Source organism: Dermatophagoides farinae, chromosome 5 (assembly GCF_024713945.1).
Source record: "Dermatophagoides farinae isolate YC_2012a chromosome 5, ASM2471394v1, whole genome shotgun sequence".
Taxonomy (NCBI): Eukaryota; Metazoa; Arthropoda; class Arachnida; order Sarcoptiformes; family Pyroglyphidae; genus Dermatophagoides; species Dermatophagoides farinae.
In genome coordinates, this window is record NC_134681.1 from 936,044 (window position 1) to 949,906 (window position 13,863).

Sequence of the window (13,863 nt, forward strand, 5' to 3'; positions counted from 1 at the left end):
AAGCAATCATGTGTGTATGTGTGTGTGAATTCAATGTAATTGTAACGAAGTAAATGGCCATCAATCAAATCATTTGGAAAATCGAAAAGAAAAAATTTGCACTGTACCAACAAAAAAAAAACCAATAACAGCAATCATTTTTTTTGTCAATTTTTAATTGATTTAATTCAAATTTCAAAAATGAATAAATTAACAAAACAAAATTCTTGTCTATAAATGATTTGTTGTTGAATATAAATTTGTTCTAGTTTAAATGGAAAATAATATAAAATAATAAAATTAGTGAGAGAGAGAGAGAAAAAAAAATGATTTTCATTCATAACGAAATAGAAAAAAAAACAAATCTAGTATTTATCTATTCAATCAATATATTTGTTTCGGTTAGAATTCTTTTCAAATAAAATGGACGAAATGCATAACCGGCACCAGTATAAAATTTTGATTGAAATTCAACCCAATGTAAACGTAATGCATGTAAAAATGCTGATAATCCTTCCATTACAATCAATATGGCAATGGTTAATACTGCCCATAATCCAAATGTTAGATATGTCATAATGACACGAATAATTAGATTAGAATTTTCCGTTGCAAATCCAGCATGCATTACTCTTTGCCAAAGTACTTCAGATAATTGACTATGTGCCAATGATAATGCCCATAAACGTAGATAGGATGCTGTATGTGATATTGAACCAAGACAATATTCAATTGTATGTATGGCTTGATGTGTGAATATATCACCAGTACTTTCTTCGTGATTATTAGAATCACCTTGTTGTTGTTGTTGTTGTTGATTATTTGATGTGGATTCTTCAATATTAGCTGGTTGTCGTTTTTGACGATTACTGAAAAATACTTTAATTATTGGCTTTACTAATAACATGATTGGAACCTGTAATAATGCCAATATCAATAATATGGTCTGTATTTCTTGTTTATGTGGATACCATGGATTAAGATAAATGGTTTGTGGTTCATTTTCATTTGGATATTTCATTAAAAACATATTGATAAAATCAATAAGAATAGATGGTGCATTTGATGGTGGTGACCATGTACGTAACCATTTAACAAATATCAATATTATCATATAGCCAAATAATGAAAGTAAAAATATTAACTGTGGTATAAATTCAAAAACAATCGATGTCCAACTTTTAGCATTGATATGATTACAAAGTGAAATCATTACACCGAAAAGCATCTGTAAAACACCGACAATAACTGAAAGTTTCATTTTGAATGAATTTAAAAATATAATTTTGTTTGATGAAATTTGCCATGCTGGATCAATACCATATGGATATGATCGATCACCTTTTGGTATGTAAATTTCTAATTTCTTATTGAATACAGTATCGTTACTGTTATGGCTGCCATTATTAGCTATGATTAAATCATCGTATAGTTTGATTTCTGTTGCATGTGAATCAAAACATGTACCAAACAGATTGTAACCTTTAGCAAAAATATCATTATATATGGAACCAGTATAAATGGAAAATGCACCCATCAATAGAATGATGTAACGGCCATCAAAAAATGTGAGCCATATTTCATTATTACTTTTGCCATTAAGTTTTCGTTCATATAGTACCATCCATAAACCGAACAACATCATTATTAATCCATGGCCAGCATCGGCAAACATCATAGCAAATAGGAATGGAAATGTAATAATTGTATATGGTGCTGGATTCATTTCACGATACGTAGCCATACCATATGAATCGACAATATTTTGAAATCCTTGTGTAAAACGATTCAAACGAAAATATGTAGGTGGTGTACTTGTTGTAGACACTTTTTCAACAACAGCTTGGCCAAGAATACCGGCACGATCATTGATTTCTTGTATGATACCATTTAGTAGATAATAATCACTACGAGCACACCATCCTTCAGCAAGGAAACCTTTCTCTGTTTTTTGATACAAATTCATTGTGGTGAATATGGCACGAAGTTTTGTCACTTGTACCATCCATGTGGGAAAGTTTTTCGGCTGAGCAACGGCTGTCAATATTTTCAAATGCTGTTGACTGGTTTTTTCGATAACCAACTGAATATCTTTTAGATCCTGTTCGACTTTCAGACACAAAAGTCGATAATGATCTTCATCATCGGGCAATGGATATTTCGATGCATGGAAACCGTTGCAAATTTTCTCAATTTTTCCATACAATTTATCACCTTGACACATGACAAGAAAAACTTTTTTCTGTACAAATTCTTCAGCTTTTGCATCATCGATTGGATTGTCAATATCAAAAAATTGTACCAATGCATTCTGACCACAAACCCTCCATATAACTTTACGAAATGCAAGTGCCTTTTCAGCTCGCAATAATCCAGTTATTGTATAGATTTTATTACATTCGAATCCTTGTTTTTGTGGTTGTTTGGGAACACCAATCGATGATTGTTCAGGATCCAGATCTAATGCCTGATTTTGATTACCTGAATCGGTAATCGGGTATTGTCCATTGAAAGATGCTCGCTGCTGTCTACGTGTTGTTTCAAGTAGTTGATTTGTTTTAGCCAAAATCATTGACATTTCCACCAATTCTGATCGTTCCAAACGTAGTGTATATAGATGTTCATTAATTTCACGTAGATCATTATCCAATTTTTCAATCTGATTTTCTAATGCTATAATTTCCTTATATTTCGGTATGGCCGGATCACCAATCGGCTTGACAATAGGCAAATCACTTTTCTGCAATTGTTGTGACAGATAAATTAATTTACGTTGAACTTCACCAATATGTTTGATTTCATCGACATATTTTCGTTGATATGCATTTAGATCGGCGTTTAGATCACGAAATTCAACGATTCCTTCAAGTGTATTGAATTAATCAGAAAAGAAAAAAAAAAATTTTGGAAATCGAAAAAAAAATCATGATGAATGTGATAAGAATGTGAAAACAAAACTTACCCAATTCGCCAAGACGACATGTAGTTTCAAATGAAACGTTTGATCGTAGAAATAGTTGACATAACAACATCTCTTCGGAACGAAACACACCGGAACATGGTTGATGTTTGAATTTTTTTGTTTGCTGTGATGAATTTGATTGATGCTCATTAGAATTCATTATTTTTTTTTGTTTTGTTTTGAGCAACGTTGACCAATGAATTGATTTTAAACAGCAACAAAAAGAAAAAAATTTAAAATGCCAACAAAACTTTTCAATTGGAAATAAAAAAAAATCTGCCAAAAAAAAGAGCAGCCAATATAATATAATTAAATTAAATTGCAATCAGTCAATCAATCAATTAATTGGAGAAAAATTGAAATTGTCATCGATGAAAACAATCAAAAAAAAAAAAACTTAAGTGATTGACCAAAGTTCTTCATCAATGACAATTTGTTTAGGTATGTGTGTGTGTGTGTGTGTGTGTATGGCCTAATGAATGGAAGGATAGATAGATCTGATAAGGTAGTAAATAAGCAAAAAAATAAATTTATTTTCTTTCTTTATTCATTTCTACTACTTTTATGACTCTCAGGTTTTTATTATTATTAGCTATTAAACATTTTAAATTTGATCGATATCGATATCGATATTGACTGATTGATTGATGGCAAATTTTGCAATAACATTGATTTAGTCAATGTTTTTTTTTATTTTACCGTATATACAGTATATATATCTGATTGTCATTGATGATGGTGATGGCGAAAGCAGATGATTTAAATCGATATATATGGGCAGATTATTTTTATTTTTTTTTTTAAACATTACTACTGTAATTCAATTGAACACCGATACATATACACACACATACACAAACACATTTGCTATTTAACAAATGAGTAGTGATGTATAGGAAACAGAAATAGTCAATTGATGTGTTGTTGTTGTTTAAATCAATCAAACAAAAGAAAATTTTTTTTTTGTTTTGATTTTTGGAAAAAAAGGGGCAATGAATTACGATTTGAAAAAAAATGAAAACAAAAATCATAAATAAACAAAAAAAAAGAAAGCAAGAAACATAAAAAAAATGCAATTGATTGACATCAATCAATCGTCATGGTTATGATATATATATAGATGAACAATAGTAAGCTGTGATGGAAAAATTTCATTCATCTCTCAATCATCATCATCATCATCATCATCATATATCAGATTATCGCCAATTGAAATTGGTCAGACTAGAAACAAAAACAAAAACTAACACGCGTATACAAATTGTCCATAATGCGATTATTTTGGTCGTTTTTTCATTCGGCTCTAACCCAGTGACATCGATTAATCTATATATAAATCACAACGAAACAAAAACAATTGAAATGTCCAGACGACCAGAGTGACAAAAAAAAATTTAGGTTATCAATTTTTTCCTCACTCATTTTCTCTCGTTTACATAACCCAAATATATCATCATCATCATCATTATCATCATCTGTAGAAATGTTCTAGATACCAATGGCCAAATATTACGAGTTTATAATTGGGAAAAAAAATTGAAAATCAAGTTCATCAATAGAGAAAAACAAAATCATCCCCATCTATCAATCGATACATAGATCCTAAGAAATAGAAAGTAAAAGAAAACTTTTCCATTTTAATAATGAATTTTTCTCTTGTTCGTTTTGTTTATTTTTTTTTAAAAAATACATTCATTTGAATAAAATATATTTGAATATTTTTCAACAACAGAATTTTTTTAACGACAAAAAAAATATATGGCTGAAATTTCCGGTGGATTCAAGGGATCAAAGGTCAAAGTTGATGATTAATAAATGATGATGATGATGGTGATTAAATCTAAGTAGATTGTTGTGATTTTTTTCGTAGTAGTGGTGGTGATGGTTGTTGTGCTTGTGGCTGATGATTATCCAAAGTACTGGCCCATTTACGGAATTGTTTAAATTTTTTAACCGGTATATCATAGCCTAATGATTTGATACGTAAATTCATATCGTCTGTGATGAGTATTACATTACGATGGATAAATTCGTCTAAATTCGCAAAAAAAAAACAAAATTAAAAAATTAATTTTTCAAACAAAAGACATACCTTGATTGGTTAACTGTTGTTCACCGGCATCTTTCAACAAGTTACGCATCCATTTATCATCAATTTGTTCATCATTAACATGATGATTATCTTTTTCGACTAAACTAACGCATCCATATAGTATACGATCATCATTATTAACGGCATTCTAGTAAGAATAGTAAGAAAAAACAAGAGAAGTAGATTAATTGAAAAAAAATTAATCCAATCATTTAATACTTAACTGAATTATCATTCGATTCTTCTTTATAATCAATACGATCTAATAAGGATCCTTTACTTGTAATGGCTCGAATATTTTCCACATTCGAATCGAACGCTTTCTGTAAACAATCAAGTATCTCAGCTGATTTTTTTGCCAGCTGTTTATATCGTAAATTCATTGATTCTTGTTGTTCATCATTATTGATATCTTCGGATGATTTTGAAACTTGTAGACGTTGTCCACGTGCCATCATTGATTGAAGTTCTTGTACCACTATTAATGGTACAGCTACGATGAATGATTTGTTATGGACAAATTTCATAATCGAATGAAGATCATTTATGAAACAATTCGTATCGAATATAACATAACGTGGAATAATAATAAAACGACGTTTCGGTTCATGAATATGTTCAATCATACGAAAATAACGGCCATGTTGTCGATTTTGTTGGCGAAACATTCGATATTGTAACAATTTTCGTCGTTCCATTGGATTTAGATTCAAATCATTCATCTCTCTAATTGCTTCTTCATCATTTGAATAGCATTCATCATCATCATCGTCATCATTGTCGCCATCGCTTTTATTATTGGCAATAATCTGATTATTTTTATCTCTGTTCATTGCTTCCATCAATTGTCGTTGTTGAATTTGTTTCAACTTGATTCCTGGTTGATTTTCAACATCATCCGTATTGATTAATGATTCGAATGTAAAATTTTTTGTATCAAATCGTAGATACGGATATTGAAGACCGCAAAGATAATCACCAAATAATTTAATACTTTCAATACGCATATAAATGTACGCAATTTCCAGTACGAACGGAGTATGAACAAATTTAGATGATTCAGGTGTGTCACGAAGAATTTTGAAACCATCTAAAAATCTATCTTCCGGCAATTGAACCAATTCATATTCATTTTGATCAAGATCAGAGGATTTTGGTGACGAAAGCGATAAATGATGTTTACTTTTTTGATCTGAATAAAAAACGACTGGATATTGTTTGATCTGATGTAGTTGTGTGAGAAATTGTGCAAATATTTGCCATACATTTTGATCGATTCTAATGTAATAAAAATTATTAAAATTTGATATTCCCAAATTTAAAAAATTAATTATAATTACCCAGGTGTTTTAATATCATTCATTTCTTGTGGAGGAAAATACGGATTAAATGATATGATCCAATCGGACCATAACTTTACACACGGTAGAAAAGAATAAAAATCAAACCATTCCTGTTGAACTTCCAAGCTAGGATTCTTTGTGATCATTGTATGATAAATGGAACCAAAACAATCATCAATACATTCTGGTTCATTGGATAATTTTCTGGATATTTGTCCTTTAGCCATTGATGTTGATGAATTGATTGATTCCAAGAGATCAAGATGATGATGACGGAATGTTTCAAACAAATGAATCAAACGTTTCAAAATCATCGATATCATTGTAGACATGATAAAATAGGAATTTGTTTGTGTGAAACCATAATAGGCGGCATCTAAATGAATAAAATTGGTTATATGAAAATAGAAATGAAAATCAGGAATCAATTTACATTGTAATTGATGATGGTCACGATTATGGTCATCCATTGTATTGGCCACACTATACATATTGATTACGAATAATTGAATGAGAAAAAAGGGTGATAAACGATTATTATTATGACTATGGTTATCATGATCAGATGATCGATTGATAACTGAATCAAATTCTAATATCATCTGATTGGCAACATCATAAAATCGATCGAGGCCAACACGATGGTTTAGCATAGCATGTACCATCAAAAATGATAATGTAAAACGATCTTTAAGATCTTTGAATTGTGATTTGGCCAACATCATTGTTGTCGTTGTGGTTGTTGTTGCTGTCGCTGGTGATTTGAGAATAAATTTCTCATAGAATTTCAATAAATCAGGTTCCGATTCATTACGGCTGACAACAGCAGCTAGATCATAAAAATTATACATATCACATTTGGCTATAGTACGATCTGGTCGTACCCAATATTCAATACGATAATTTTTATTAATACGGCTATGGCCACGTTCAAGACGTTGTCTTTGTAATTTTTCACGTTCCATTGTTTGATCATAATCACGACGAATTGTCGATATCATTTTCATATGCAACGATCGTATTGAATCGAAATAAACAAGAAGATTCTGACGATTCGATTGTACACGAATGAATTTCGATCGAAAACGATTCGAACATCGATCATGTAGAATATCGTATTCAAATGATATGATTGAATAATAAATAGCATCGAAATAATTTTTTTGATAAAACGATACTAACGCCAACTGTGAACAGATGTGCGAATTTTTCGGTACCAACATATGGGCTTTCATGTAATAGCTATTGATGAAAATGAAATAATGATTTGGCAAAAAAAAAGATTGTTTTTTCGACTTACTTTTTAGAATTAACAAAATGACCACTATTTAGCTGATTTCCATGGCTAACGGATGATGATGATGGTGGAGGAACCAGTTCTATGTAACGCCATAAATCACCCAGATATATGAAAATGATTTTCACCACACATGTTATATCATGTAAATGAGAATACAATGATGGATTCGAACGATAATATTTATGACGTTCATATAAAGATTTTAATTGAAATTGATATTTTTCAATTAGACGATGATATAATGTACCAAAATAATCAAGACCTTCACGAGCTAATTTTGACAAAAGATTTGTATCGTGAATTTCTTTTTCATTAAATGAACCAGTTGAATTTGTTGCCCGTTCTTCGCCACCATGATTTTGACGATAGATTCGTATGAAATCATAGAAACAAATTTCCCATATATTGGGCAATACATTCTGTGTGATTGAACGATTCAAATCGATCAACAATAAATGTTCACAAGCATTCATTATTCGTATACGAATTGCCTGAATATTCGGATCAGAATAACAGAATTTTTGCAATGATGGTCCATTACGCCAATTCTTACGACCACCATAATATCGTAATCTATCGAGAAGATTTTCAAATTCATAAAAATCAGCTGCTATTTGTGATGTAATTGTATTATTATGTTTTTCTCTTGGCGATCGATCGATGATTGAATGTTCGTCATTTGAATGATGTGAATATTGTTGTCGATGATGATGAGTATTTTCATCCATTGAATTTCGTTGCAATAATTGATGCATTGTATCACGATTTAATCTTATAATACCGGCGTTTGAACCTGATTTATTATTCATTTTGCTTTTATCTGTGATTATAGTTGAACTTTGTTCAGATACGGCCGATGTCATCGTTTTTGATGGTAAAACGATCAGGCCCGGTTTTTCTTCAATTGATGATTGTTTTATATTTGATGGCGATGTTGAAGATGTGGACGATGCAGCTGTTGACTGAGATTTCGATTTTGTTTGACTCAAATTTCGTAATGAATCAATTAAGACTAGATTGTTAATACTTTGAATTAATTCCATACGATTTTCAGAATTTTCTGATTTTTTTGAATAACTATAAATGGGAAGATCAAATCGTTCAATAACTGAATTTTGATCAATGAGCGAATATGTTTGCATAGATTTCTGGAATTTATTTAAATTTTGTTCATATCGATCAAATTTCGATTGCCTTTGATCAGTTGTTTGATTCATGATTTTATGTGAATTATGATCAGAATCTTCACTATGGTGATGATGACGATTTTTTGTAATTTTATAATTTGAATTAGATGATGTGGATGATGATCCAGATGATGGATTGTTATTGTTGTTCACTTTTCGACTATAATTACTATGTTGATGTTGATAATATTGATTCAAATTATTTTGACGATTTGAATTTGTTAATCGATTATGATGATAATATGTTGATCGATGATGATGATGATTATGATTTTGGCCCATATAATGGCCTGATGGTTGATTATGATGATGTTGGTTTCGTGAACCAGGTGGCCGATATAATTCTTGTTCTAAACGATGACTACTACTATGGCCATGAATTCTTGATGAACTTTGTGATTGACTAAAATTATCATTATTGAATGAACGTTGTTGTTGTTGTTGTTGATGATGATTATGATGATGATGATGATGATAAATTCGTTTATCAATTGTTTCTTCTTCATAATGATGATTTCTTGATGAAATTGATTTTCTTTTATCCATTTTTAATTATTAATGATAATGACAATGACAATGATAATCTGAATATGAATAATAATACTGATATATATCGAACATTGATTTATATATATCTAAATTAAAATGTTGAATAAAATAAAATTTTAAAATTAAAAACTATTTATTCACATGACCATTTGACTTTCATTTATCTGTAATTTTCGATAAGATTATTTCGTTTTCCATTCATCAATCAATCCATATGTTTATTGTATGTATTTTGTTCACTTTCTTTTACTCTGTTTGTATATTTGTCACACACACACACTCCCTCTCTACAATTGTTTGTGTGTATAGATCTTTAGTGGCTCAGAATACCCCATTATACCATAGTTCATTCTCAATATATGAATTAGGGCTACAGCGCGCAACTACACACAAAAGAAAATGAATTAAAAAAAAAAACAACCTCGATGGATCGAAATAGTTTAAGTGATTTTTTTTTTAAAGAAATAGCTTTGATGATAATCATTCGGCGGGTAAAATTTTAATTTATTTAAATTAATAGAAAATTAAATTAAAAAATACTGATAAATTAATTGAGCAATTAAAATAAAAAAAAAATTCAATGCCGAACTATAATCCAATGATTCAAAATAGTAGATGATTTATCAATATTATTATTCGATGTACAGAAAGACATAATCACTTTGAATCGATCATTAGTGTTCACTGATAAACACATACCGGATCCATCATTATAGATTTGTATTGCTTTTGAATTTTCATTGGTCAAATTCATTGTAGGCCATGACCATTTTTGTGTTGAACCCATCTGATGACATTTATTCAAACGTATTATATCAATTTTATTTGGTGATCCTGAATCCAGACATCCTTTCATGTTCATACGTAATTCACTGAGATCGGTTTGTTTCCATATTTGTCGTCTTGATGATCGTAAACATTGTTGCATGTGTACATGACAATTTTTATATGAAAGTTCGGATTCAGATTCCAAACATAAATTTGTTCCATTCAAACGAATACGAAATTTATCTAATATTTTAGGCTGTTTATGAGCAAATAGATTTGGATTTTTTCTTCCGGAGTTTTGAATCGAATTCGATGATCGATTATTAATCTGATCCAAAAGATCGGAATAAACATTATGGAGATACCAATCGAATGATTTACAATCAAGACGATTACGAAGTTCAATTCGATCTTCAATATTTCCATATGACATTGTGGCCAGATCTGAACGACTTTTTAGAAAATATTTCTGAGAAGTCAAAAAAAAAAATTTATGAAATTAATTTTTTTTGTTTGAAAACTTGCATTGCACATACCTTGTAATCATCAAGCCAAACGTGTGCTACACGTAATGAATTATAAGCCAATGTATCTTGGCCATCAGGTGAATCATATGGACGCCGTTTACGAAATATATGTCCAACACGTGAACAAGGAATGATTTCCAATCGACCACCACACATCCAAATCTGAAAGTGTTTTTAAAAAAATGTTAATGATTGAATTTCAACCAAAAAAAAAGCCGAAAACAAAATGCTTACCCGTAATGAAAATTCAATGTTTTCAGCACCCCATATATTCATACCGGAATCATAGGTACCAAGCTGTTGAAAATATTGCCGATCAATGGCGAATAATCCACCAGCCATTGCAGGCGATCTACAATTAATAATTGATTAATTGATTGTAAATTTAGCCTGATTCGATGGTTTTACTTTATGGGTTGGACAAAATCCTCTTTGGTCATCAATTGATCACTTGGAATGGAATCCCATTTGAAATGTAAGGCCCAATTGAAACCACCACGTACCATTGGTGATGGTTTATAAATAAAAGTATCTGGATCTATCAGATCGATTATCGGACAGGCAACTATGGATCGATTATATGTTAATCGTTCAAGTATCGGTGGCAACCATCCAACATTCACTTCACAATGGCTATCCAAAAAGAAAAGAATGGTACCACGTGCAAATTGTACGGCATAATTACGTGCACGAATCAGGCCAGAACGTTCAGGTGTACGAATATATCGAACTTTATGACGAAAATCATCAGCAAAATCGATCGATTCATGGTTTCGATATTCTTCGTATTTAGAATGTACATCATCTACAAGATAAAAAATAAAAGATTATATCATCACAATAAATAAAATGAATTTGACTTACTTTCACTAGAATCATCGACGAGAAGAATTTCTGTCAACATATTGGACGGTGTACGAGCAAAAATGCTATTTACTGTACGTATTAATGTAAAGAATTCTTCATTAAAAAAGCATATTATCACAGTCGTATTCAATGGGTCGGATATGTTTTTATCGATATTGCTGGTAGATTGGCGACAATATTCATGTCGAGTATCGGGTAAATGTTGACGATGATAACCAAGTCGTTCGCTGACTAATGCATTGAATGCATATAAAGAAAAACCGGATTCTTTTTTCTCTCGATCTCGATCATCATTGATCATTCCGAGACGTGACTCATTGGTCTCATGAACGATTTGCACATAATTTTGTATGTAAAATGAATTTGGTTGATTTTCATCACGATACAAATGGTTTGGTTGAATATCTTTCGCAATGCCAAGATTCATTGATTGTGTATCATTATGGTTGTTGAACCAAAATAATGAAAAGCAAATGAACGATGACATTATGGCTAGTATTATGATTGTAGTGAATAATAGATTACAACCATCACAGCAGCAGCAATTACAAAGAATCGATTGGCCATCAATGGATCGATTTAATAATATATAATGGCGATAACGTTTGCCATAACGAAGGCAACGATTACGTAATGCATAGCTCGATATATTCATCGTTATGGACGTTAACAATTCCGTTTTCAAATTACATCTTTAATCAAAACGTTTTAATCAATTCTAGCTAAAGAGGATTATTTGGTGTCCACGCGGACAACCCGAATATATTGAGCGAGTTGTATTGTTGTGTCAGCATACAATTTTTTTTTGTTGTTGTTCAATTGTATATGAATGATCCTCGAATTATTGAAACATGTGATATTATTTTGTACTTTTTTTTGCAAATTTATAAACGTTGAAAATGTATTTAAGACAATTTTTTAGAATTCAAATTATAAATCAATTAGTTGTACGTTTACAACGTACGTATCCAGTAAAGCCAATCCTTAATTCGATGCCTCAAAGTCATTATGTGTCGTGCAATCGAAATTATCGTACACTTTTTGCTATTCATAATCTATCAATGCCCGTTGATGTCCTTAATGTGGATTTAAAATCACCAATCCATTTTATACAAAAACGGTATAAGAAAAAGAAAGCCGGTAAACAACCGCAACGACCTTCAAAACAAGATGAAGACGATGATGATGATGAAGACGAAGATGAAGATTCTGATCAAGATGAACTAATGGATGAATCGGATCTAGATTCACGAGTTCTCAATACAACCGTTATGACATGGCGTTTGGATGCCTTTGGTAAGACGTGTTTCAATATATCAAGAGCGAAATTCGAAGAAAGTTTCTACAATGTAAGTGCTGCTTTTGTTTATTTATCAATCAATAATCAATAAATCAATTAAATTTTTAAATTTTCCATTAATCCAAGGATCTAATTCGTGTGAATGGTGAACGTGTGGGTAAAAAAAGCTATGAAGTACGCGAAGGAGATGAAATTGATTTGATTCGTGGTTTTAATCTTGACCAACGTGACCGATTGGATGTGATTCGTTTAAACATATTGAAAACAGATGATAAAGCAGCAAGTGGTGGTCGTTATCGTATTACATTCCGTAAAACGAATAAACTAACCATCGATAATTATGAACGTGATCCATACGATGGTTTAATGATTAATACCCAATCATAGGCTTGACAAGTGAAATGCATTTGTTAATAAACAATTAATTGATTAAGATATCTAATTTTCTTTATTGTTTTTCATTTCCAATTATGTAATTATCAATCATCTTTGCCGAATAGATTATCAATCAAAATGATGAAAATTTTCAGCTTTTTTCCTCTACTTCATTTTTCATGTCCAAGCCATTTTTTTTCCATTTTTGATTTTTGACATTCCAATAATTGATTGCTGTTTAGATTTGAAAGGTCTAGTCATTTTCTAAATAGCATGGGTTCAAATTGAAGAATTGATGATTCCGGCTACAATTCATTAATAATGAGAGAATCAAATGAAATTCTTGCTATATGCACGTGTAATATGTGCAACAATTGTAATTATCACAAGAAATCTATGGAAAATTGAAAAATATAATACAAAACGGTCATAAAAAGCGCAAGAGCATATCGGATATAAAAAAAATTATGAATGAAATCACAAACACAAATGGAAAAAAATTCGATTCAACCAGAAAAAAAGTGGAATCACAAATCGTTTTCGCATACATACACACACACACACACTCACTAGCAAATGAATGAATTGGAAATGAGAACTTTCAAACGTAAATG

At 30.7% G+C, this 13,863-nt stretch overlaps 4 protein-coding genes across 5 annotated transcripts; 1 reads left to right on the top strand and 3 right to left on the bottom strand.

Annotated features, from left to right (window-relative positions):
- Positions 1-137: 137 nt before the first annotated feature.
- Positions 138-3,865, bottom strand: LOC124499291 (V-type proton ATPase 116 kDa subunit a 1). Of its 2 annotated transcripts, XM_075731305.1 has the most exons (3): positions 3,641-3,865; positions 2,942-3,217; positions 138-2,841 (listed from the first exon to the last, which is right to left on the bottom strand). In XM_075731305.1, the coding sequence occupies exons 1-3, from the start codon at positions 3,747-3,749 to the stop codon at positions 356-358; spliced, it is 2,871 nt and encodes a 956-aa protein (XP_075587420.1). In that variant the 5' UTR covers positions 3,750-3,865; the 3' UTR covers positions 138-355. The 2 variants fall into 2 exon arrangements, with proteins under 2 accessions (XP_075587420.1, XP_046919135.1); XM_047063179.2 differs by lacking the exon at positions 3,641-3,865 and having other exon boundaries at positions 2,942-3,510.
- A 688-nt stretch (positions 3,866-4,553) lies between these two features.
- LOC124499290 (telomerase-binding protein EST1A) lies at positions 4,554-9,639 on the bottom strand. The gene is made up of 7 exons (XM_047063178.2): positions 9,554-9,639; positions 7,677-9,498; positions 6,810-7,618; positions 6,374-6,752; positions 5,258-6,311; positions 5,034-5,181; positions 4,554-4,975 (listed from the first exon to the last, which is right to left on the bottom strand). The coding sequence occupies exons 2-7, from the start codon at positions 9,407-9,409 to the stop codon at positions 4,782-4,784; spliced, it is 4,317 nt and encodes a 1,438-aa protein (XP_046919134.2). The 5' UTR covers positions 9,410-9,498; positions 9,554-9,639; the 3' UTR covers positions 4,554-4,781.
- Positions 9,640-9,881: 242 nt separating this feature from the next.
- LOC124499158 (polypeptide N-acetylgalactosaminyltransferase 11) lies at positions 9,882-12,418 on the bottom strand. Its single transcript, XM_047063033.2, has 5 exons — positions 11,572-12,418; positions 11,116-11,512; positions 10,942-11,059; positions 10,717-10,869; positions 9,882-10,649 (listed from the first exon to the last, which is right to left on the bottom strand). Exons 1-5 carry the CDS (start codon positions 12,227-12,229, stop codon positions 9,990-9,992), a joined length of 1,986 nt encoding a protein of 661 aa, XP_046918989.1. The 5' UTR covers positions 12,230-12,418; the 3' UTR covers positions 9,882-9,989.
- On the top strand, positions 12,416-13,315 carry LOC124499159 (uncharacterized). The gene is made up of 2 exons (XM_047063035.2): positions 12,416-12,923; positions 13,001-13,315. The coding sequence occupies exons 1-2, from the start codon at positions 12,474-12,476 to the stop codon at positions 13,259-13,261; spliced, it is 711 nt and encodes a 236-aa protein (XP_046918991.1). The 5' UTR covers positions 12,416-12,473; the 3' UTR covers positions 13,262-13,315.
- Positions 13,316-13,863: the final 548 nt, after the last annotated feature.

What these genes read in the sequence shown, in the direction of transcription:
- LOC124499291 (XM_075731305.1), bottom strand. Translation starts at nt 3,749, where the DNA reads ATGTTTAAAAAAAAAAATAAAAATAATCTGCCCATATATATCGATTTA. An exon ending in ATATATATACTGTATATACG is followed by an intron (nt 3,218 to 3,640) that starts GTAAAATAAAAA and finishes TTTTTTTGGCAG; the next exon opens with ATTTTTTTTTATTTCCAATT. An exon ending in ATGTCGTCTTGGCGAATTGG is followed by an intron (nt 2,842 to 2,941) that starts GTAAGTTTTGTT and finishes ATACACTTGAAG; the next exon opens with GAATCGTTGAATTTCGTGAT.
- LOC124499290 (XM_047063178.2), bottom strand. Translation starts at nt 9,409, where the DNA reads ATGGATAAAAGAAAATCAATTTCATCAAGAAATCATCATTATGAAGAA. An exon ending in CATTTTGTTAATTCTAAAAA is followed by an intron (nt 7,619 to 7,676) that starts GTAAGTCGAAAA and finishes TTTCATCAATAG; the next exon opens with CTATTACATGAAAGCCCATA. An exon ending in AAGAATCGAATGATAATTCA is followed by an intron (nt 5,182 to 5,257) that starts GTTAAGTATTAA and finishes TATTCTTACTAG; the next exon opens with AATGCCGTTAATAATGATGA.
- LOC124499158 (XM_047063033.2), bottom strand. Translation starts at nt 12,229, where the DNA reads ATGAATATATCGAGCTATGCATTACGTAATCGTTGCCTTCGTTATGGC. An exon ending in GATTTTGTCCAACCCATAAA is followed by an intron (nt 11,060 to 11,115) that starts GTAAAACCATCG and finishes TATTAATTGTAG; the next exon opens with ATCGCCTGCAATGGCTGGTG. An exon ending in ACATTGAATTTTCATTACGG is followed by an intron (nt 10,870 to 10,941) that starts GTAAGCATTTTG and finishes AAACACTTTCAG; the next exon opens with ATTTGGATGTGTGGTGGTCG.
- LOC124499159 (XM_047063035.2), top strand. Translation starts at nt 12,474, where the DNA reads ATGTATTTAAGACAATTTTTTAGAATTCAAATTATAAATCAATTAGTT. An exon ending in TCGAAGAAAGTTTCTACAAT is followed by an intron (nt 12,924 to 13,000) that starts GTAAGTGCTGCT and finishes CATTAATCCAAG; the next exon opens with GATCTAATTCGTGTGAATGG.